Genomic DNA, 24,645 nt, shown 5'->3' with positions numbered 1-24,645 from the left:
AAATTTGGACAGTTGGTGGCGCTAGAGCGATTGAGATAGAGACATCATGTCATTCTACATCCATAAGACCTTTGTTCATCTTCAGAACACAAATTAAGATATTTTTGATGAAGTCTGAGAGGTTTCTGTCCCTCTATTGAGATCCAACGCAACTACCAGTTTCAAGGTCCAGAAAGGTAGGAATGACATCATTAAAGTACTCCATGTGACTCCAGTGGTTTAACCTCAGTTTTATGAAGCTACGTGAGTGTTTTGTTTGCGCAAAAAAACATAATTTACCACTTTACGAAATTATTGATCTGCAACGCGCGTTCACGAGAGCTTCACGACGCTTCATAAAACTGAGGTTATTATTATTCTGGACCTTGAAACTGGTAGTTGCATTGATAAGGGCCTTCAGGACACACTCTTCTCAGGTGAATGTTTTCAGTCTGTGATAAAGCAATTGTGATTATTTTTGTGATTATTTTAAAAAAATCTGAATAATCTGTAATAGGGAATCAGATTTTGCAGATATGTGACAGCAAAGGACAAGAAAATATAAATTTTACAGCACTAAAATAATTTACATTAATGACTGGCCAGATTTGCAATTAAGAAATGCATCTGAATCAGTCATTGGTTTAATTTATAATTTAGTCTGAAAATAAAACGTGCATCAACAAATCATAAATTATCTTTACACCCTAATGAATTGAATCATTCTTGATTAAAGGGATATTTCACCCAAAAATGAAAATTAGCTGTTAATTTACTCACCCTCAGGCCGTCCAAGGTGACTTGTAGGTGACTTTTTTCTTCAGTAGATTTAGCTGGAACTGTGATCCTCGGTGAATTATATAATGCAAGTCAATGGCTGCTGTCACTGTGAGAACAAAAAAATAAAAAATTGTACAAAACAGATATTTTTCAGAAAAACAACAAAAAAGTCACATGCATTTGAGATGGCATAAGAGGGAGTTGATGAATATTTTGGTTGGATAATTCCAAATCTAAAGTTTGTTAATGAGGATAACATGCAAGGCAATAAACAACATTAGATGGATTTTACTCAAACATGTCCAACATTAGTAATTCATATTAGCTATTAACAATTATAGCAGTTTTTATAGAAATTACTGACCATGTAACGTTATTGCCAAGTGTCCTCAGACGTCAAACAACATTGAAGAGCTTTAGGTCCTAAAGGGGGGAAATTTTGCAAAAAAAAAAAAAAAGAAAGAAAAAAAAAATAGTTTGCTGCAGTTCAAGTAATTAATTAGTTGTGTAAATACTCTACTATTTCTACTAAAAAAATCATGATTTCTACTAAAAAACCCTAACATATTTTCCCTGGATGAAGCAAAACACCTCGAGCTAGGCAAATGAAGCTAGCCTTAAGTAATTTGTATTTATTTACAGACTTTCTTCATCATTTTGGTCGAACAAATAAATGGATAAATCAGAGTTAACGTGACAAAGACAAATAAAAGAACAAACAAACATTACTTTAAAAACTAAATATTATAATGCGAGAATCCAACTTACACCCATATTCACTTTTTACATTTGTAATCGTTTCCAACACAGTTTTGAGTTTGATTCATTAAGTTATATGTGTAATAGTCAGGAAGAACAGAGATGTGTGTTTTAAATAAAACTGAATGACTGATAATGATAGTTTAAATAATTAATACATATTTCATTAAAACATAATTGTATTATTTGACTGAACATGTGTTATTTTGTCTTTTCTCTCCAGACACAGTGTTTCGTCTTCAGATGTTTCTCGTCTTCTGTCCAAATATTCTGATGTTTCTGTCTTTTGTCCTCTGGGGTGTTTCTGAAGGTCAGTGTTTCAATACTGATGGTTTATCAATGCATTATGATTTATCATTCAAATATCTGTTTTATATGTACAGTAATATCTGGTGTTGTTTCAGGATCTCTGTTTGAGTCGGTCTCTTGTTGTGCTCTTTATTTTCTGAGGCCTCTCATGTTGCTCTGGGCGGCTCCATATATTAATAACTTCACAGGTATGACTGATTTATTATTATTTATAGATTAATATAGGATATGAATTATAATACACATATTGTTTTCACATAAACCAATGAATTTTACAACAAAAATTGTTCAGTGTTTTTTTGGCATTTGTGTTTCATTGTTTTGGTGTTGAAAATGATATTGTGGATGTAATTATTTCCTCTTTTCTGTTTCACAGGCAATATTAAAACATGGATTGAAAATTACAGTTTTAGAACAGAATATATTGTTTTCTCAGCTGTTTTTTATTCAGGTAAATAAATCCAGATGTAAATCAACAGTCATTATCATAAACACATTAAAATGCACATTAACAGTTGAACAATAATTACATTTAAATGATGTGATATTTCCAATATCCTACAGGAAATCATTAATACTTGGAAGTGTCTTGTGTTACTGTTGTATTTCTGTCAGTATATCATATTCTACATGTTCACTGAATCTCTGTGTGACTCGACACATTTATGATCTACACCGGTTAGTTATGAAAATATTGCATTAATTGTTACAGTAGACATCATGTTAGTGACTGAACTAAAGCTACTTCTGAATGACATCTCAACCTGTGTCAGGGTCAGAGGTCATATAATCAGCACAAAGGTCAAGGGTCAGTAAAAGAAGAGAGACTGACAGTTAAAGAATGTGTCGTAATGTTTGTATAAAAGCATCTGTTCAGTGAGAAGAGTTTTTGTAATTCCTGTGATCTGTGTTTATATTTTGTTCTTCTATTTTAGTAATTGTTGTTTTTTCTCTTCCTTTATTCCAGTTCTGTTTAAATCTGCCTGGGACAAAAGTCTGAATTACGCCGGATTTGAAGGTGTCATGATTATAGTCATGTTTGTGATGGTGCTTCTGTTCAACCTCTTCTATATTATTTTCTGTAAGTAATTCCTTCATCAAGAGTCAGTGACATGAGCAGAAATCATGTTTTACCACATTAATGCTGTTTGAGTTACAAAATATACAAACCATAATATCAGACCTGATTATCAGTTAATTGAAGCATTTCCATTAGACAAGGTGTTTATATAGCAGATTATAATCAGTGTTTTACATGATAAAGAGAAAAAAAATACTAAAAGTGATGAAAGAATGGAAGAAAAAAATAAATAAATCTGTGACAATGAATGTCAGGGTCCATTAAAAGACGTAAATTGAAGTGATGTTGTGAATCAGCAGGTGAAGTTATTAGTTTATCAAGTCTTTAGTTTATTCAGCCTCAGGTCATTGAACACATTGAAACATTTTCAGAGGCGTCCGATCACCTCATGCCATTGATTCACTGAGTCATGGTCTGGAAAACATGGAAATATCAGGGAATTTTCAAATTGTGATTTCCAGGCCATGAAAAATCATGGAAATAAATTACATAATAGTGAAATATGGAATAGATTTGCTCAGCTGTAAAATATTTTATCAGCATGTTTCAGTCTTTGTTTTCCAAGTATAATCTATGTGTATAGTTGAGGTTATGATTTTACATAAAAAATATTATCTTTTTTATGTATGAGGGATAATAAATTGCATGTTGTTTTTTGTTTAGTACTGTCCTGAATAAACTATTTCACATAATAATGTTTATATATAGTTCATAAGACAAAATGAGCTGCATTTACACAAATGAAGCAAAAGTTTACCCTTGATTCTGGATGTGTGTGGTTACCTGGATGATCCACCACTGTTAGTTTGTTGTGTGATGGTTGTTCATGAGTCTCGTGTTTGTCCTGATCAGTTAAACTGAGCTCTGCTCTTCAGAAAAATCCTCCAGGTCCTGCAGATTCTTCAGTTTTCCAGCATCTTCTGCATATTTGAACCCTTTACAACAGTGACTGAATGATTTTGAGATCCATTTTATCACACTGAGGACAACTGAGGGACTCAAACACAACTATTACTGTAAAGAGATTGCTGTACATTTTACAGTAACTTACTGGCAGCTGGATACCAGTAATTTACTGTAAAATGTTTTACAGTATTGTTATTGTATTTTCAATTAAAGTATTTTGTACAGTACTGTAATTTTCTGTATTTTGTACTGTACTTTAAATTACAGTATTACTATTATGTTGTCATTTACAGTACTAATACTGTCGAGTTTATTTTTATTTAGTTTAAACAAAATCATTTTTAACCTGTATAAAATGATCCAATTGTGGTACAGCACTGTAAACCATATTTTTTTTACCACTCCCCTCCAAAAAATCACAATAACTCATGAACATTTGTCCTTATAATATTCTTTTTAATCATTTTAAACATTTTCTTTTTAGAATCAATTACAAATTTTGACCTCTAGGAGCCACTAGCTGAAGAAAAAAAGGCAACACCACCAAAGTCCTTAGGATTCATCTCCCAGGGATCATCTGTATCTGTAGCATGGCAAAAATATACTGAAGGTTCAAACATTCACTGAAGCTTGAGAAGGCCATTACGAGTCAGGGGGTGTAAACTTTTGCACAGGATGATTGGGGTGAATTGATCTTATTTTGTCATCTGGGAAATGTAAATATCTTCTGAAGGGCAGTACTAAAGGGAAAAAAAAAGCGTAAACAAAACAAGAGCAATCTCCATCAGTCCTCCTGTTCATAAGTGTACACCCCCGACTCTTGATGTGTTGTTGTGTTGAGCTTCAGTGAATGTTTGCAGCTTTTGATCGTCCAGATCAACACATGAATCAGGAGTATGTGAACTCTTGAACTGAGTCTTCTGTGTTCATTCAGTTATTACTGAATACATGTAAACATCTGTTATGTGAAATAGCTTATTTTAAAACAGCAGTACTAAATAAAAACAAAACGCAATTTTTATGATCCGTTTTATTTTTAAAAAGTATTAATCATTTGTCAGATTCTGCAATTCAATCAAAAACCTGTGAATCATGAATCAAATCAAGTCTGATCAACCACTGTAAGATAATGCTGATGATTTTGCTTTCATATCTTTATGAGAAATATGATGTGATCAGGATCCAGTATTAGTGAAATCACAACGTAAATCACTAATCTGAATCTCTCGTTTAGTTTTTCTTTTTAATGCATGTATCCATACATTTATTTAATTATCTGAGCAGAGACACATTAAATGTTGTTTATAAAGGTAATTCTGATGATTGTCATGATTCATGATTATCATCTAATGGAATTACACAATTTACATTTGATATGAAATACAATAAAACATAGAGGTCAGACGGCTGTACGCACTCTGAGTGTCATGAGAGGGCGCTTATTAACGCCATTTTCACATTTTTACATATTTTTAATTGATTATTTATCTGTGTACACTCACACTCATGACATATTGAGAAAGAAAGAGAGAATGAGAATATATAAAGGTGTGTGTTTGTGTGTTGTAAAGTCAAACGGGATGAAAAGAAATCTGATTGGCTAGTTTAGTTTTGTTTAATTGGCGCTTTTTCCACACACCCGAAATAACATTACAGATAGTTCATGTTTAAAACTAGGCTCAAAATGAGTAAACGCTCTCTAAAACAGCTAAACTTGGTCTAAACGTTTGCAAAAAAGGCCTAAAACTACTGAGTGTGAAGGAGAAATGAAGCCTCTTAAACCTGTGAAGGGAACAGATTCAGCATCAATATTGTGACAGTGAAAACAGCGCCATCTTGTGGAAGGTCAAATTCACAGCAGACTTAAACTCGAGTGCGCGTTTTATCCACTTATCACAAATAAAAGCCTGACAACGATAAATGCGTTTAGTTTCTGATAATATAATTCACATATTAAAGTGTCGCAATAAATTAAATGTAACAACAAAAACAATGATAATAATATTAATTATAATAATACCTACAGAGTTGTTTGAGAGCAGGTAAATGGTGCTGTAATTATTTTATGGTTATTATACTGTATATATTTGATAATGTAATATAGGCTACTACAGGCTTATATATATATATATATATATATATATATATATATATATATATATATATATATATATATATAACACAAACACATCAAAGTGCTCAGATTTTCTAATGTTTGTACAGGAAAGAGACAGTCGAGACAAGTATATCAACACAATAATTAATTTAATTGCTTCTTGCAGACAGCAAAAAAAAAAAAAAAAACTTGGATATTTGAGTTATCTCATCAAAAAACTAAATATTAAGTTGTGATTACAGTGTTTTATTTATTACTGTATAATGACAGAGATTTGTTATGGAGATTGTATTTTTATATATATTTATTACAGTCTCTATTACAGTATTTTTCAGTTGAATATAATTAAACCTGTTAACTGTCGCCCCCACTTTTTTTTATAGACGTGAAAATTTACTATCCAAACTTAAATGGTTGTAATTCAAGAACACTTTGGAATATAGACATAAGGTTGGTCTTGTTTTAAAGATGAAATTTGGCAGATTATTGTAGAAGTGAAAAAACTTATGTAAGTGAAACAGAAAAAAAGTTATAGAAGTTTAAGTTTATGAAAATATAAAATGTAAAAATATAATATTTTATATAAAATATTAAATATATACTTTACAAAACAAGATTTACTCTAAAACTGCAAGGAAATCAAAGCCAAAAATCTGAACAAGTTGTGTTCCAAATTTCAGGTTGATATCTCAAAAAAATGAGCTTTCAGTAAGATTTTGTTTGGGCGCAGTACCACACTTTTTCACTAGATGACAACCAAGCTCCATTACTGACCATATAAGGGCGCCTCCATTTCCATATATGGTTTGAGTGATCTGAACCATATATTTCCATTATTTTGATACAATTTATGAAGTAGACATCCTATATAGAAGTAGTATGGGAAGTTTGGCAGAATTTGGTATGAATTCAGCTTCTAATAAACATAAAAACAACATGTATGTGGGTTATAGATCACCGCCACAATCATAAATGTATTTTTTTTTTCTATTAAAAACATTTTCAGACCTTTTTTTCTCAAAAAATTGAATGGATGTTATCTTTTGAACTCTTGGCATGAAAACAAACATGTTTCAACCAATCTTTAATGATTTTTCATGTTCATCGCTATTTCAAAATAAAGGTCTGAACATGCCTTATGAGTATGAAAATATGCTTGTTGCAAATTGATAAATTACTGCTCCTCTGTAATGTTTTTTTTGAAAATCAGTCACCATATATGAAAACTAGAGATTCTAAGCTTTCAAATGATACATAGTTTGTCAAGATTAGTTTAGGTTTAGTATAGGATATTACTGTTTTAAATATGTAATGGCTGTGGGCCCACCGGTGGGCCAGTGACAGTTTTAAACAATGATTGAATCAACACACCATCATGATCATTTAATCTGTTTATTACATTTACATTCATACTGAAGTACACTCACTTGTGTGTATTTAGTGTTACTTTCATATAAACTGAGTGTCAATATTTTGTCATAATGATTTTAATGTGTGTAATATTAAGTGTTTTTGAGGACTGTAGTGATTTTTTCCTTGTGTTGAAGATTGTTAGAGTTCAATATGATATTTATAAGTTTATATAGTTTTCAAGGGGAAACAGTGAATGATTGTGTGAACATCGTCTGTCCAAATTAAAACATTAATTAATGAAGTTAGTTTACTTCTGTACTTATTGTTTATCATGATATTAATTTAAGATCAGATCAAACATTTGGACTGATTTATTAATTGTAGTTTGTTTCTTATACAGTGTTGATGAGATTAATCGGGAAGTTAAGTCAACGGATCATTACTATATTCAGGGTTCTGGCTGGAATAAGCTTTGATGTTCTGCCTTCACTACAATTCATCCTCCTGTTTTATGCCTTTGGAGCTGCTACAGGAGGTGAGTTTACATTAATATTTACATTCATTTATGAGTAATAGTGCAGGAAAACATTATTCAACTGTATTAAAATCAGATCAAGAAAAATCTGTGGAAACTTTCCAGTTATTTTCCAGATGCGTCTGAGATGTTACTGCTTCATTCATACACACTCATTAAAAAATATCGATCTGATTAATTAATTACAGTTTATATGAGGGTGGAAGAAGAAAAAGAGAAGAGTTTTTATAACACACCTTTTAAATATTGCAGTATCTTTGAAATGCATAAAAAAATTAATTAATGTGCTACATTCACACTGATGTCCATGTTATCTATTAATGTTAAAACTTTGAACTTGACATTAATTTAGTTTATGAATATGTAGTAAATTTCTAAACTACACATACTGCAAAACACTAAATGACAGATAAATATAGTTAAATATAGTTAAAACAAGATGTGAGACAATTAAAACAATTAAAACAAAAGTGCAAAACAACATGAAAGAAGAGGAAAAAAAACCAACAACACAAACAACTGACAAAGAAAAATTAAATATATGTCATTAAAGAATATACTGAATGTACAAGTAAGAGTAAATAAAGGTAATTGTGATCAAATATGAAAGAGCATTAATAACTGTTAATGAATCACTCACTGTCCCTCATGTTGTAAAACACAGAGTATTCCAGAAAGCAGGTCATGTGACACACCTTGAGTAAGTAAGCAAATAACCTCAACTTATGGTTTCAAAAACTGAGGTAACATTCAGGGTATGAGAGTAACCATAGCAACTTACTCTCTGAACATAACCTGCTCCGGAGTTTATACTTCAGTTTTAGTTTATGCTTCAGAAGTGTTCAGGGCATGTGTGATCTTCTGATGAGACTCCAGTGGGAGAGAGAGAGAGAGAGAGAGAGAGAGAGAGAGAGAGAGAGGGAGAGAGAGAGAGAGAGAGAGAGAGAGAGAGAGAGAGAGTGAGTGAGAGAGAGAGAGAGAGAGAGAAATAGAGATATATATTAATTATAAAGCACTATTATAACAACAAGGTAATGTTTAAATGTTTATTTAATTCTAATATATTTATTATTTACTTTATTGTCATCTCACACATAATGGATCTGCATTCAAATGTTTATTTATTTTGCAATTTTCTAATAATGTATTTCTCTAATGAAACGCGTATGTCTTATTATATAATTAGCGTCAAACAAACAATATAATTCTTATTCTCAGTGATTAAAGATTCAATATTAAACAAAAAGATTGAAAACGCTATTATTGCACAACCACACGGTGGCGATATTCACTAAGTGTGTAAATCGCCATTAAACAATAGAAGAAGAAGGAAGTAGAATGGCGCGCTTTTTCTCAGCGTCTGTTTCCATGGAGACTCGTGGATTCGTCGCTCTGTTGAGAATGTCTCGTGTGTTTAACCGGGAACATACTCTGGGTCGACTGAACTTACTCCTGAACGCGTTTATTGAAGCATCATATCTCGAGTTAGAGAGGTTTGGGTTAATCAACCGAGAGTTCAGGGTATATGTTCAATAAGTTAACCTTGATTTCTGGAATACCCCTCAGGGCACACTCGTTTTGGGACAGAAGTTCTTCCGGAGTTTTTCCCTATTTTTTGTTCTGTGGAACCATATACATTATAATAAACACTATCCCAGAATTTTTTTGTTCTAAAAATGTTCTGAGAACATTACCATGTATTGTTCTAGTAATGTTTTCAGTTAGGATAACATTCTCTAAAAACACTCTAAAAATGTTTTGCGATGACCTTCTATAAATGTTTAGTCATAACATTGTTAGAACATTATCCCCTAATGTTCTCCTAAATATTCAAAAAAGAAAAAAGAAAAGAAAAAGCTATAACATTGTTAAAACATACAATTTTATTAATCTCAAAAATAAAACATAAAAATATAACAGGTCTATAAATGGCATCCACATAAATTATTAGTAGCTCTACATACAGTAAATGCCCAACATCACATGTTGAAGAACTCAGTGAAGTCCAGTGTGTAATCATGTGTCTGACTGCTGTGTTTGCTCTGAGTGCTCATCACTGTCTTTGCTTGACCTGGTTCTTGCAGAAAAATAATACAGTCGTCTGTATTAATGTTCTACTTTTCTTGTCTTTTAGTTTTTCAGCCGCTCTGCCAGTTAGCAGCATTGAGCTGTCTCTGTGTGTAGAGTTTTTCCTCATAGCCTATAACAGAAGAGCACACAACAGTGTAAACAGAAAATACATATTACATCTTAAGATCACAAACAATATTGACATTGAATAGATTTGATACTTTCTGAGTATCTATTCTGTTTTTGTTATTTAAAACACATCTACTTAATCCATTATATGTTAATAACACAACTACAAACTTTGATCTGGCTTGAAAAGCATGAACCTCGAACCGAGACTTGAACTCGGGTCAACTTGAGCAGAGCTGCGGCAGAACGCTGCCCACAGTTCTATTGCTCTGACATAACAGCTAATTTTCATCAGTTATTTTCTCTATGGATCGTTGCATCTCTTACAGATTCTGCTTGTTTTAAATCAGATACAGATAAAGTAGCACTGTATTTGAATGCATCAGCGAGAGCGTGTGTGAATTAATCCTACCAGTGTAGCATCTCTTTGCTAATAGTGAAGCTGTAGGTTTTAGTTACTTCAAAAGCAGAAAGTAACTTTCAGTTTCTAAGCTGTTTTCTTATTGGTAAATCACAGGACAGTGTTGACAAGTTTATGTGCTCCTGAAGGTTTCTGTTTGCAATCTGCACGTTATATATGAGCTACTGTATGTGTGTATGGAAGCTTGTTTCCACCATGGAAAAAATATATATAAAAGGTAACTGCAACTTTTTGTCTCACAATTCTGACATTTACTTGCAAAAGTGTGTTTATACCTCACAATTCTGAGAAAAAACAATAACTCAGAATTGAAAATTAGATATCACGATTCTGACTTTATTTCTCAGAAGTGTGAGATTATATCTCCCTCTGAGTATGCATTTCTTTGTCATTTACCTGATGGAAACAGAGAGTAAAAGAGTGGACTTCAAAGATTTCTTATTCTGTGGCTCCCTCTATAGGACAGCATTAATATTGCTCAGCCAGTTTAAATCTGGGGGATTTTAGGATTATTTGATCGCCAATTACAGTGTTATGCAAAAGTTTGGGAACCCCTTGCAGGATCTGTGAAAAATTTTAACAAAATAAGAGAGACATTATTTTTTATTTAGTACTGTCCTGAGTTAGATATTTTACATGAAAGATGTTTAGATATAATCCACAAGACAAAAAAATAGCTGAATTTATTAAAATAACCCATTCAAAAGTTTGTGAACCACTGATTCTTAATACTGTGTGTTGTTACCTGGATGATGTACGACTGTTTTTTTGTTTGTTTGTTTTTTTGTTATAGTTGTTCATGAGTCTCTTGTTTGTTCTGATCAGTTAAACTGAGCTCTGCTCTTCAGAAAAATCTCCAGGTCCTGCAGATTCTTCAGTTTTCCAGCATTTTTTGCATATTTGAACCCTTTCCAGCAGTGACTGAATGATTTTGAGATCCATCTTTTCACACTGAGGACAACTGAGGGACTCAAACACAACTATTAAAAAAGGTTCAAACATTCACTGATGCTCCAGAAGAAAACATGATGCATTAAGAGTCGGGGGTGAAAACTTTTAAACAGGATGAAGATGTCCACATTTTTCTTTTTTTGTTGAAATATCATTTTCTTCATTTAGTACTGCCCTTCTGAAGCAACAGAAAATACATGTTTCCCGGAGACAAATTAAGTACAATTTACCTTGATCTTCAAATTCAAAAAGTTTTCACCCCCCGGCTCTTAATGCATCGTGTTTCCTTCTGGAGCATCAGTGAATGTTTGAACCTTTTTTTATAGTTGTTAGAGTTCCTCAATCCTCCTGTGTGAAAAGATGGATCTCAAAATCATTCAGTCACTGCTGGAAAGGGTTCAAATATGCAGAAGATGCTGGAAAACTGAAGAATTTTTGGGACCTGGAGGATTTTTCTGAAGAACAGAGCTCAGTTTAACTGATCAGGACAAACAAGAGACTCATAAACAACCATCACACAACAAACTAACAGTCGTAGATCATCCAGGTAACCACACACAGTGTTAAGAGTCAATGGTTCACAAACTTTTGAACTGGGTCATTTTAATAAATTCAGCTATTTTTTTTGTCTTGTGGATTATATGTAAACATCTTTTATGTAAAATATCTTACTCAGGACAGTACTAAATAAAAAATAACATGCATTTTGTATGATCTCCCTTATTTTGTTAAAATTATTCACATTTTCACAGATTCTGCAAGGGGTTCCCAAACTTTCGCATAACACTGTATATGAAAACTGTTAAGTCTGATCAGTTACAAATGACAGCAACAAACTTCAGAACAGTCTTAAGGTCTGTGTTTGGTGCTTGTAGCATTAAAGATCTAGAAGGAGTTAAAGGATTAGTTCACTTTGAAATGAAAATTAGTCCAAGCTCACCCTCAAGCCATCATAGGTGTATATGACTTTCTTCTTTCTGATGAACACAGAAGTAAAATATCGAGCTTCTGCCAGACCGCTTTCTGTACTCAAGTTACAAAGAAAGTGTAAACTGGCGTCGCATCAGTTACACTTTTTCCGTAAGTTAGATAGATATTTTACTTCATAACTTATTAAAAATGGATTTTTTCTTACACAAACGCATCGCTTCACTTCAGAAGGCCTTTATTAATCCCCTGGAGCCGTGTGGAGTACGTTTATGATGGATGGATGTGGATGGAGACTCTTTCTTCAGCTCATACTCGTGAACCCTGTTCACTGCCATTTTACGGTGGTCAATGGTGGTTACGGCCCTGACATAAACAACATCCCCAAATCACCCTCAAAATGTTGTGAGCTTTTGTTAACACTTATTATGAAATTTTGTCATCTCAGGCAATAATATCCTCAAAACATTTTATGAATGTTGCTTTGATTTGTTCCTCCTATCTTATTATGGAACATTGTGCCAATTATTTAGCTTATAAAAGATCATTATACAACCTGTTCAACAACATCCCCAAAACATCCTCAAACTGTTTCAGGCAAAATATTCTACTTTTTTTTTTTTTTTTTTTTTTTAAACATCACTTAACAGGAATGTTTTATTAAAAACATTTTGTCATCTCAGTCTTCCATAATATCCCTTAAAACATTTTACGGATGTTGCTTTGATTTGTTCCTCCTTTGTTATTATGGAGCATTGTGCCAATGTTTTATAAAAGATCATACACACTTTTACCTCGACAACATCCTCAACAACGTCGTCAAAATGTTGCAGGTAAAAAGTTCTAGCTTTGTTAACATGTCAAAGAACGTTTAAAAAACACTCTGTGATCTCAGGCCTCAATGATGTCCTCATAACATTTTCCTAATGTGGCTGTGAGAATGTTCTTCCTTTGTTATTATGGAACATTGTGCCAATGTTTTATTGAGAACATTATATAATCTGTTACCTCAACAACATCCTCAAAACATCCTCAAAATGTTACTGGTAAAATGTTATATCTTAGTTTGTATTTAACCTTATATAAACATTATTTTAAATGACAAAACATCCTTAAAACATTCTTTGAACATTACATTCAGAGGTTTTCTTTAAAACATTAAACAAACTTGTAGGGAATGTTAGCCAAACTTCTATGAATGCTTCTCTGCAGTTCGCCTTTCAACATTAGTTACTTGACAGACCCATTCATAACTTTTTTTTCCCATTCACCCAAGATCTGAAGAGCCTCATGCACTCAGAGGGCGGACCTGAGCTCACCATGTTGTTAAAAAACCATGCAGGTTTATGGCGCGTTCTAGAGATTCGTCATTATGATCATTTTACTGTTAAACCGGAACGATTAATTATTTTAAGGGACGCGATGTTCATATAATGTTTTCCTAATGTGGCTAAGAGAATGTTCTTCCTTTGTTATCTTGAAACATTGTGCCAATGTTTTATTGACAACATTGTATAATCTGTTACATCAACAACATTCCCAAAGCATCTTTAAAATGTTGCAGATAAAATGTTCTATGTTTGTTAATAAGTCACATTAGAAGAATGTTTTATAAAAACATTTCATCACCTCAAACCTCAATAATGTTCTTATAGCGTTTTCCTAATGTGGCTGAGAGAAAGTTCTTCCTTTGTTTTATTGAAACATTGTGCCAATGTTTTACTGACAACATTGTATAATCTGTTACCTCAACAACATCCTCAAAACATCCTCAAAATGTTGCAGGTAAAATGTTCTAGGTTTGTTTACACTTAACATTATTGGAACATTTTCTGAAATTATAAACATTCTTAAAACATTTTTTGAACATTACATTCAAATGTTTTCTTTAAAACATTAAAAGAACTTTTACGGAATGTTAGCCAAAGTTCTGAGAACGTTCCCTGCTAGCTGGGTAGACGCCCTATCGGCCTCTTTGGACTGTTGCTGCGACACATCAACGAGTCCGCCATATTGTGCGGGGCAAGACTGCGCTGTTAACAAATGCAAGTAAACGGGCGAGCTGCGGTTTTTCTGGATAAAAACTAAAATAACGTTTACATTTATCAACCGATTTCAGTGGTTTATAATGTACGTGGTGTACAAAAAGTTCTAGTTACTTAAAATCTCTATAGTTAGACATATAAAATATTTATTTTAATAAGAAATAGTCAAAGCTCAGGCTTCTCATGTATTTGGCTGTTTTATTCTTGCATAAGAATTGTGAAAATGTAAATTTTCACATTAAATGAAATAAAGTTTTCTTATTGTGGAAAAGGCATTTTCTGTCTTTAACCCAATTTTAGCTTTTCTTGAGCTTAGAATTGACCACCATTGAGAAAATGAAACAAATCGTCAAATACAAACCACACAGGCTGCTTTCTGTATTTTTAAAGCACTAAAATGATACAGATATTTAAAGAGATACTCCAAAAACATACAACGATAACTGATGGATCCTTTCTGGTAATACATATGACATGGTATAACTACAGTGCAATAAAAATAGTAAATATAAGAAAGTGAGAATAGTAAATAGTTTGTTATACACTATATATAAGAAATAGTTTATTAAGTATATAATATAATAATATAGTCAATAATAAAGTATATAATATTGTCAATAAACAAACAGTATACAGCAAATAAAATAGTAATGAATAGTACAATTATATAATAGTATAAGTACAATAATATATTATCATAATAATATATTGATAATAGTATATAGTATAATAATACTATAATAATAGCAATTGAATATGTAGTATCATTTACAGAATATAGACAATAATATAACATCATTCATAACTATAATAGATTGATAATCTCAAGTGGTATAATATAATAGTATTGGTATAATAATAATAATCGCAAATACAATGTAATATCAATTGCAGAATAATATAGACAATAATAAAAATAGTAAATTAAATAGTATAATATAGTATTGGTATAATAATAATTTCATGGCAAGCAGCACACTGCTTAGCACACTGAGAGTGAATCATGAGTCTGTCAGTGAATCTCATTATTAATATAATCACTCTTCTGTTTTCAGGATTCATCATTATTGCAGTTTTACCAGTGTTTCTCACAGTGACAAGATACAATTGGGATTTTACATGTGGAGAACAAATGGGCTGTAAGTGATTGATGAATTATGATCTGATCCCTGATATAAACACACATAACTCATGACATCATATGAGATCAATATTTTGCTCGTGTCGTTATGAATGTTTGATCTTTACAGATTTTGAGTGAGTAGAAATACTTCCAGTGATTTCAGACAATATAATCTGTGTTCAGATGTTTTGAACATTTGTGAGATGTTTTATATTTATGGTCTTGATTTTATTCAGTCAGTGTCAGACACAGATAAGCACTTCTTTTTTAAACTAATATTATTAAAGCTGTTTTTCAGGTTCACCTTCGGTCAGGAGATCAGTGTATTTAACTGTCATGTTATTGGTCAATGCTGTACTGGTCTATTTCTACATCATCACTCTGGAAAATGAAAAGGGTAATATAAAATTATATATCTGAAGCATCTTTCTAGTATATCTTAAGCTAAATTGTACTAAAGTTAAATGTCTGTCTGTCAGTTAATGAACACTTTACAGAAACTGTTACCATGATGATGATGATGTGTTTGTTCATGTTCAGATCGTGTGGGATGGGCCTGTATGATTGCGTTTCTTCAGTTACTCTGGGCAGTGATGAACTTCACATGGTCATTTGAATATGGTACAGTATTAATCATCTGATCATCTTCTGCTATCAGCTCTAGTTTATTCTCTTCACTTCTGTTCTTCTCTTCTGAAGAGAGATTGAGTCTCTACACTGTAAAATTATCATAAAGACTGTGAAATTATACAGTTAAAACCTGTTAACTGTAAGTTCATATACAGTGAAAAACTGTTTATTTTTCTTGTCAGTTATGTACATTAGAGCTTCATGTTACATGTAATGTTGTTCATGTTAACTGCATTATTTCAGTCATCTTCATTTATAGAGCGCTTTTCACAATCCAGATTGTTTCAAAGCAGATTCACAGTGATAATAGGACAATTAATGGACAGAGATTGTTTTGGCTTCACAGCAGCTCCAGGATAAATTTATCAAGCTAAAGTTGGTTTTTGATTGAATCACTTCCGTTGTAAAAATTGTTAGTTAGGAAAGGAAAGGGAAATGGGTCTTCGCAGGGGATAGTTCAGTTGAAACGTCAGGGCTGCGTTATCATCATGTCTAGATGCAGGTCCTTCATCTCATCTGGATACGGCCTGGATCTGGCAGGCTGCGGCAAACCTCGGGATAAACGGAGAGAGACTAATATTAGCGTAGACGCCATTCTTCTTATGATGTAGCGAGTACATCAGGTGTTATGGGAAGTGTTCCCGGGTCCGGCTGACCTAATCTATGCAGACTAACAATTTACATGATTTGAATTACAGAAGTAGATAATGGTTTATGTGTATGCAAGTTTAAACAGATGTGTTTTTAGTCTGGATTTAAACTGACAGAGTGTGTCTGCTTCCCGAACCGTGATAGGAAGATTGTTCCAGAGTTTAGGTGCTAAATAGGAGAAGTATCTACCGCCTGCGGATGATTTTGATCATTTTGATTATTTGATCTAATGGTGATATTAACTGTATTATTTGATCTTCCAGATCTTCTCCGTCTTGTTCCTGTGTATGTGTTTGGATCAGTTGGTGTTGTTTTACTGAACTCTGTTGCTCTGATGACTGAACTGATACTGAAAACAGGTGAGCGATCACTTCAACATCAGTAATATATCTGTATATAAACCATGAACTTTACAGTAAATACATAATATAAACTACAGCATGTTAATCTGAACTGAGTGAGTGGTAAAATCTCACTGTGAGGCAGAAATCAGCTTCATCTCTGATCAGATTATTCTCATTTTCATTCACATATATTAATTCGGAGCAATAATAAGCCTTATAATCAGATGTTCATGCTGTAAATAAAATCCTGTTGTTTATTTTCATCCTCAGTTAATGGTGAAGGTGCAGTTGGAGATCTGAGGATCATCGTCTTTTCCTCTGAATTCATCTTCACTTTATTTCTGTTGGTTTTAATGATATTTGAACCCTGTGAGTATAACCTGAACCTAAAGACAATTAAATGAATTACATTCACTTCAGCTGTTTTGATGCCTTTCAAAAAGGGATTTTCATTTTAAAATATGACCACATATGTGACCAATCATCTGTCTTTTCAGGGAATAAATGATCAGTTTTGTGTTGTGATGATTGAATCTCACACGTGTGTTTATTAAGTGTGATCTTCAGTCTGATTCACTGACAGCTGCTCACAGTTCACAGCAGAAAAACACTCATTATAACTCATTCACAGCCAGCGTTTCACTGCTGTTTATTGTGGTCTTTGAGGGCATCATTTCATAAAGATATTTATGCTGCTTTTATAATGATTATGACTCATAATGAATTATTATAAACTGAAGCCCTTAATCTTCAACATTTACTGAACACATTAAATTCATTCAGATGTATCTAGACTGGATATTTGAAGGTTTATTTTATTTTTTTCATTGTTAAAAGCAGGGGCCCGATTCAGAAAGGAGGTGAAGTGAAAACTCTGAGTATGTTAACCCTGAAATGAGGGAAACTCTGGGTTTTTCATTTCAGTAATGGAGGTATGTCAAACCTGAGAAAGCAGGGTAAGTCAAGCCTGTTTCTGAAAGAGAGGTAACTTATACTCAGAGTCAGTTACCATGGTAAATTACTCTGTGAACCTAACCTGGTCAGGAGCAGGTTTTCTTCGGTAAACCCAGAGTTCCCTTTCATGGGAACTGTCGATGCTACGTCATATGACGTTATGGGAACCTTCTGTGTGATTGCGTCGTGAAGCACTCTTGTATCTAACCAATGATGAGACGAGACGTCAGAGGCGGGTGACGTCACGGACCAGGAAACTATAAAGCATACCCAGAACAAAGAATGCTAGCTTCTGTTGTCTTCAGCAAGCGCTCTTTGTTATCGTGTGTCTTATATGGTGTTGTTTGTCTTATTACATAAACAAGTCACAATCTCTTCGTCTGAGGACAAGAGTATCTCACACCAATCCATATATTTATATATAAAAAAGACACGTATTATGGCGAAAAAACTCACTCTCAGAACAGTGTGTTCCTGTGTTCCCCGCGGATCGGGTCCCGCTTCTGCTGAGGCAGAGCGGAGGCTCCATTCGTGGGGTTCACAATTGGATCTGACACAGGGATTAGAGACGGGCGCCGCCCTTTCTCTGCCCTTACCTGCCAGGTTCAGTGCCATCTCCCAGGTGGAAGCACGCTCTGCGGTTTCTTCCCCCGGATTGAGGCACCGGTATTTCACATGTCCAGCTCTGAGGAGGTGGATATTGTGATATCGATCTGAGGACTCGCCACCTCATACACATATCGTGTTTCAAAATCACACGTTTATAACAAATCAATAGTGAACAGCAGTTTGAATCGCGTTTCCCCCTGTGCTACACTATAAAGCGAGTGGAGATACACGCGGTTTATGTGTTGTTTGCTGGGAGTGGAGCATGCACGTCAGCTCACAACTGACAGTGAGCAGTGTTCATTCATAAAAATGTCCCGAAGAGAAGCATGCACTAGCGGGAGTGTTTAGCTCCACTCCTGTTGGCTTTATTCTCGAGGGAATAAAAGTCTAACGCAAGGCTCGGATCTCGTGCTTGCCGAGGCAGCGCGTGGATTGAGTTTTCGTTAAAGAATATATAGCTCGGATCTCGCGTTGCCGAGGCAGCGCGTAGATTAAGTCTGCAAGAGAGAATATACGGCTCGGGTCTCGCGTTTGCCGAGGCTGCGCATAGATCACGTGTCCGTAATTTTATATATATACAGGTGCTGGTCATATAATTAGAATATCATGAAAAAGTTCATTTTTTTATTGTAAATTATTTTTAAAAATGAAACTTTCATATATTCTAGATTCCCTACATGTAAAGTAAAACATTTCAAAAGTTTTTTTTTTTTTAAATTTTGATGATTAGAGCGTACAGCTAATGAAAGTCCAAAATCCAGTATCTCAAAATATTAGAATATTTCCTAAGATCAATCAAAAAATGGATTTGCTAAACAGAAAAGTTCAAGTTCTTTAAAGTATGTTCATTTGTGCACTCAATACTTGGTCGGCAGCACATATTACAGCAAATGACTTGCTCCTAGCACAAATTACAGCATCAGTGAAGTGTGGCATGGAAGTGATCAGCCTGTGGCACTGCTGAGGCACTATTGAGCCTTCAGATCATCTGTATATTGTTGGATCGACTGTTTCTCATCTTTCTCTTGAAAATATCCCATAGATTCAGGTCAGGCATGTTGGCTGGCCAATAAAGCACAGTAATATCATGGTCAGCAAACCACTTGGAAGTGGTTTTTGCACTGTGGGCAGGTGCTAAAGTCCTGCTGGAAAAGGAAATCAGCATCTCCATAAAGCTTGTCAGCAGATGGAAGCATAAAGTGCTCCAAAATCTCCTGGAAGATGGCTGCATTGACTTTGCACTTGATAAAACACAATGGACCAACACCAGCAGACATCACGGCCCCCCCAAATCATTACTGACTTCAGAAACTTCACACTAGACTTCAAGCAGCTTGGATTCTGTGCCTCTCCAGTCTTCCTTCAGACTCGGGGACCATGATTTCAACATGAAATGCAAAATTTACTTTTATCTGAAAAGAGGACTTTCGACCACTGTTCACTGTCCAGTTCTTTTTCTCCTTAGCCCAGGTAAGATGCTTCTGACATTGTTTCTGTTTCAGAAGTGGCTTGGTAGTCCTTTTCCTGAAGATGTCTGAGTGTGGTGACTCTTGATGCGCTGACTCCGGCTTCATTCTACTCATCGTGAAGCTCTCCCAAGTGTTTGAATCGGCTTTACTTGACAGTATTCTCAAGCTTGCGGTCATCCCTGTTGCTTGTGCACCTTTGCCTACCCAATTTCTTCCTTCCAGTCAACTTTGCATTTAATATGCTTTGATATTTCACTCTGTAAACAGCCACCCCATTCAATAATGACCTTCTGTGACTTACTCTCTTTGTGGAGGGTGTCAATGATTGTCTCCTGGACCATTGCCAATTCAGCAGTCTTCCCCATTAGTGTGGTTTCAAAGAACAAGAGATACCCGGAATTTATACTGTAGGGATGGTCATTTAATGAAACTCAAATGTAAATATTCTAATATTTTGAGATACTGGATTTTGGACTTTCATTAGCTGTACGCTCTAATCAACAAATTAAAAAAAAAAAACTTTTGAAATGTTTTACTTTACATGTAGGGAATCTAGAATATATGAAAGTTTCATTTTTTTAAATAAATTACAATAAAAAAAAGAACTTTTTCATGATATTCTAATTATATGACCAGCACCTGTATGTATTTATATTTGGAGGGAACTGAGTAGACGGGAGTATCCCTTTCTCTCTTTCCCTAAAATACCTTGCGAATTATTACGAGCTATAATTCTTTTTTTGTATTTTAAATATATTCAGCCTGTTCAAAAAAAAAAAAAAAAATCTGGCTGCATTTAATTTGAGGATTAAATGAAATATTGAATACATTGAAATACATTAAATTCTGAAGAATTTAAAAGAATATAAAGGAGACCGTTCTGCCAACCCTGCCACCTCGTGTGCTTCAGGGCGCAGTGGTTTCCAGTGTTCCTCCAAGAAAGAGGAGGGTTGTAGAGCGGTCAGTTCAGATGTTCCCTGCTGGCTCGCCGTTTCAGGGCACTGGTCTGACCGTTCATCCAAAGAAAGTGTCGCCACCCGTGCTCCCCCGCAGAAAGCTTGGGGACAGGGACAGGCGACACAGCTGAAGTCTTTGTGGGGTAACACAGATCTGCGGACTGTAATTATCACCAAGTAGGCTTCAAAGAGGTCCTGATGCCAGTGGCAAGGGACATTGGAGGGCAGCCCCCTCCAGAGAGGGTCGGGTATTAAAATACTTGGTACCCATCCCTCTTTGGCGCCCTCAGGGGGCCGTTCTGCTAACCCTGCCACCCAGTGTGCTTCAGGGCGCAGCGGTCTCCACTGACCCTCCGAGGAGGGCCGGTCATCACTTGATTCGGCTGTTCCTTGCCGGTTCGCCGTTTCAGGGCGCCGAGTTAAGTGCTCAAAAAAAAAACACCAGAGGCCAGTCTTGAGAGACTGGTTCCCTTAGTAAATTTTCTGGCAGAATGGAAACTTCTCCCAAATATTTCAAAATGGGTGCTGCTCACAATAGAAAAGGGTTACAAATTCGGATCTCGCCCGCCCCAGTTTATTGGGGTCCTTCCCACAGTGGTGGCCCCCGAGCAGCCTCTGGTAATAGAACAGGAGGTTATGACGCTCTTGCAAAAAGGAGCTATAGAAGGGGTTCTCCTCCCAGCAAGCTGTCAGGGTTTTACAACCAGTGCCTCATTGTTCCAAAGAAGGATGGAGGGTTATCCCACAGATCAGGTCCGAGGACTGGTTTGTTGCGATAGACCTGAAAGATGCTTACATTCATGTATCCATCCATCCTCAACACAGGAAGTTCCTCAGGTTTGCTTTCGGGGGCAAAGCTTACCTGTACAGGGTTCTTCCCTTCGGCCTTATCACCCCGCACATTTACGAAGTGCATGGATGCAGCTCTGGCTCCACTGAGACTCCAGGGCATCCGCGTACTGAACTATATCGACGACTGGTTGATTATAGCTCAAACAGAACATCTGGCAGTTCAACATCGAGATGTTGTTCTGTCACACATGAAGAGGCTTGTGCTGAGGCTCAGTGCCAAGAAAAGTGTGCTGGTTCCGGCTCAAATTACCAACTACTTAGGGGTAGTTTGGGACTCCACCACGATGCAGGCACATCTGTCTCCTGCTCGTGTGAGTTCCATTCTTAATGCCGTGAATGGGGTGAAACTAGGCCAGTCACTCACTGTTAAACAGTTTCAAAGACTGTTGGGTCTCATGGCAGCTGTGTCCAACGGGATACCTTTTGGCCTGCTGCACATGAGACCCTTGCAGTGGTGGCTCAGGACCAAGGGGTTTTCTCCGAGGGGAAATCCTTTTTGCATGATCAAAGTCACGCAGCGATGCCTTCGTGCTCTGGTCGTGTGGAAAAAGCCTTGGTTCCTGTCCCAAGTACCTGTGTTGGTGGTTCCTTGTCGTTGCGTAATGCTTAAGACGGATGCTTCCCTTACGGGCTGGGGGGCGATCATGAGTGGTCGCTCAGCTCAGGGTCTCTGGGAGGACCATCAGAGTTCCTGGCACATAAATCGGCTGGAAATGATGGTGGTATTTCTTGCAGTAAAATACTTCCTCTCAGACCTGAGGGCCCATCACATGTTGGTCCGCACGGACAACATGTTGGTGGTCTCATATCAACCATCAGGGGGGTCTGCGGTCTCGCCAACTATGCAATTGGCCCGTTGGATCCTCCTGTGGGCCCATGGGAAGCTCCTCTCACTGAGAGCAGCTTACATCCCAGGGCATCAAACGTGGGACAAACGCAGACGCCCTGTCGAGGCAGGGGCCGAGGCCCGGGGAATGGAGACTCCACCCTGAGCGGAAGTCGACCTATTTGCTTCAGGGGAATCAACCCAGTGTCCACTGTGGTTCTCCCTATCTCATCCAGCACCACTGGGTCTGGATGCCATGGTATAGACGTGGCCGAGGCTGCGTCTGTATGCATTTCCCCGTTCGCTCTGCTCCCGGGAGTTCTGGAGAAAGTACGCCAGGAAGGGGTCAGTCTAATATTGATAGCCCCGTACTGGCCAACCAAAATATGGTTCTCAGACCTACTGTCACTTCTAGATGGCTCCCTGATGGAGCTTCCTCTCAGGCAGGACCTCCTGTCTCAAGCGGGCGGCATGATAATTCATCCATGCCCAGAACTACGGAGACTGTGGGCCTGGCCTCTGAGGGGGCCAGGCTCATAGATGCTGGTCTCCCAACTGAGGTTGTGGAGACCATACTCCACTCCAGAGCTCCCTCCACGAGGAAGTTGAATGCGTATATATATGAAAACTGTTCTCTACTTGGTGTAGACAAAGCAATGTGGACCCTGTCCACTCTTCTATTAGCCTTGTGCTTCAATTTCTCCAAGACAAGTTCTCGGATGTTTTTATCTCCTTTAACCTTGAAGGTTTATGTTGCGACCATTTCGGCCATGCTCCTCTGGGGGATTCCTCGGTAGGTCGAGACCCCCCTTTTTTTATACGCTTCCTCCGTGGTACTCTGAGGCTGAGGCCTTCAGTACGTACAAGGACTCCGGCCTGGGACTTGGCCGTGGTATTAGAAGGGTTAGCTGAGGCTCCCTTCGAACCACTAGAGGAAGTTTCAGAGAAACTCCTCACCCTTGTATTCCTATAAATGGAATTTATTTTCTACTTGGTGTAGACGAAATAATATGGACCCTGTCCACTCTTCTATAAGCTTCGTGCTAAGATTCCTCCAAGAAAAATTCTCGGAGGGCCTATCTCCTTCAACCTTAAAGGTCTATGTTGCGGCTATCTCGGCCTATCATGCTCCTCTTGAGGGGGATTCCTCGGTAGGACGAGACCCCCTCGTCACACGCTTCCTCCGTGGTACACTGAGGTTGAGGCCTCCAGTGCGCACAAGGGTTCCGGCCTGAGACTTGGCCGTGGTATTGCAAGGGTTAGCCGAGGCTCCCTTCGAACCATTAGAGGAGGTTCCAGAAAAGTTCCTCACTCTAAAAACTATCTTCTTACTTGCTATCACTTCCCTGAAAAGGATAGGAGACTTACAAGCACTTTCAGTTGCTCCATCTTACCTGGAATTTGCCCCAGGAATGGTGAAGGCATTCCTTCATGCTAGACCTGGCTATGTGCCGAAGGTCCCCACCAATGTCCCAGGTCCTATTGTGCTCCAGGCCTTCTATCCTCCTCCCTTCGAGACTTCGGATCAGGAGAAACTCAATCTGCTCTGCCCAGTGAGGGCTTTAGATGCATATGTCCACAGAGCTGCCCTGTGGCGTAAAAAAGATCAATTGTTTGTGTGTTACGGGTCTCCTAAGAAAGGAGGCCCAGCATCTAAGCAGAGAATGAGCAAGTGGGTGGTCGAGGCTATCTCACTTGCTTATGAGGCGGCCAGACAGCCATCTCCATTAGCTGTCCGTGTCCACTCTACTAGGGGTATGGCGGCCTCAAAGGCCTTAATGTCAGGAGTATCCATTAATGACACATGTGATTCAGCTGGATGGTCATCCCAGCACACATTTATTAGGTTTTATAACCTGGATATAGGCTC

At 36.4% G+C, this 24,645-nt stretch overlaps 2 protein-coding genes across 2 annotated transcripts in view; both read left to right on the top strand.

Annotated features, from left to right (window-relative positions):
- The window catches only part of LOC127509874 (uncharacterized), a 196,512-nt gene that overhangs the window by 66,701 nt on the left and 105,166 nt on the right, over nucleotides 1–24,645 (top strand). The window lies entirely within an intron of this gene.
- Nucleotides 1–24,645, top strand: part of LOC127509873 (uncharacterized) — a 90,642-nt gene that overhangs the window by 59,689 nt on the left and 6,308 nt on the right. Inside the window, exons 8-17 of the mRNA XM_051889077.1 lie at nucleotides 1,742–1,828; nucleotides 1,923–2,015; nucleotides 2,204–2,278; nucleotides 2,795–2,908; nucleotides 7,684–7,818; nucleotides 15,417–15,500; nucleotides 15,783–15,881; nucleotides 16,025–16,105; nucleotides 17,029–17,124; nucleotides 17,380–17,478. Of these exons, the coding sequence (XP_051745037.1) occupies nucleotides 1,742–1,828; nucleotides 1,923–2,015; nucleotides 2,204–2,278; nucleotides 2,795–2,908; nucleotides 7,684–7,818; nucleotides 15,417–15,500; nucleotides 15,783–15,881; nucleotides 16,025–16,105; nucleotides 17,029–17,124; nucleotides 17,380–17,478 (963 nt within the window). The remainder of the gene's footprint in view (nucleotides 1–1,741; nucleotides 1,829–1,922; nucleotides 2,016–2,203; nucleotides 2,279–2,794; nucleotides 2,909–7,683; nucleotides 7,819–15,416; nucleotides 15,501–15,782; nucleotides 15,882–16,024; nucleotides 16,106–17,028; nucleotides 17,125–17,379; nucleotides 17,479–24,645) is intronic.

The sequence above is a fragment of the Ctenopharyngodon idella genome, chromosome 3, assembly GCF_019924925.1.
Source record: "Ctenopharyngodon idella isolate HZGC_01 chromosome 3, HZGC01, whole genome shotgun sequence".
Lineage (NCBI taxonomy): Eukaryota > Metazoa > Chordata > Actinopteri > Cypriniformes > Xenocyprididae > Ctenopharyngodon > Ctenopharyngodon idella.
The sequence above is the reverse complement of the archived record's forward strand: the minus strand, read 5'-3'. Positions and strand labels throughout refer to the sequence as shown.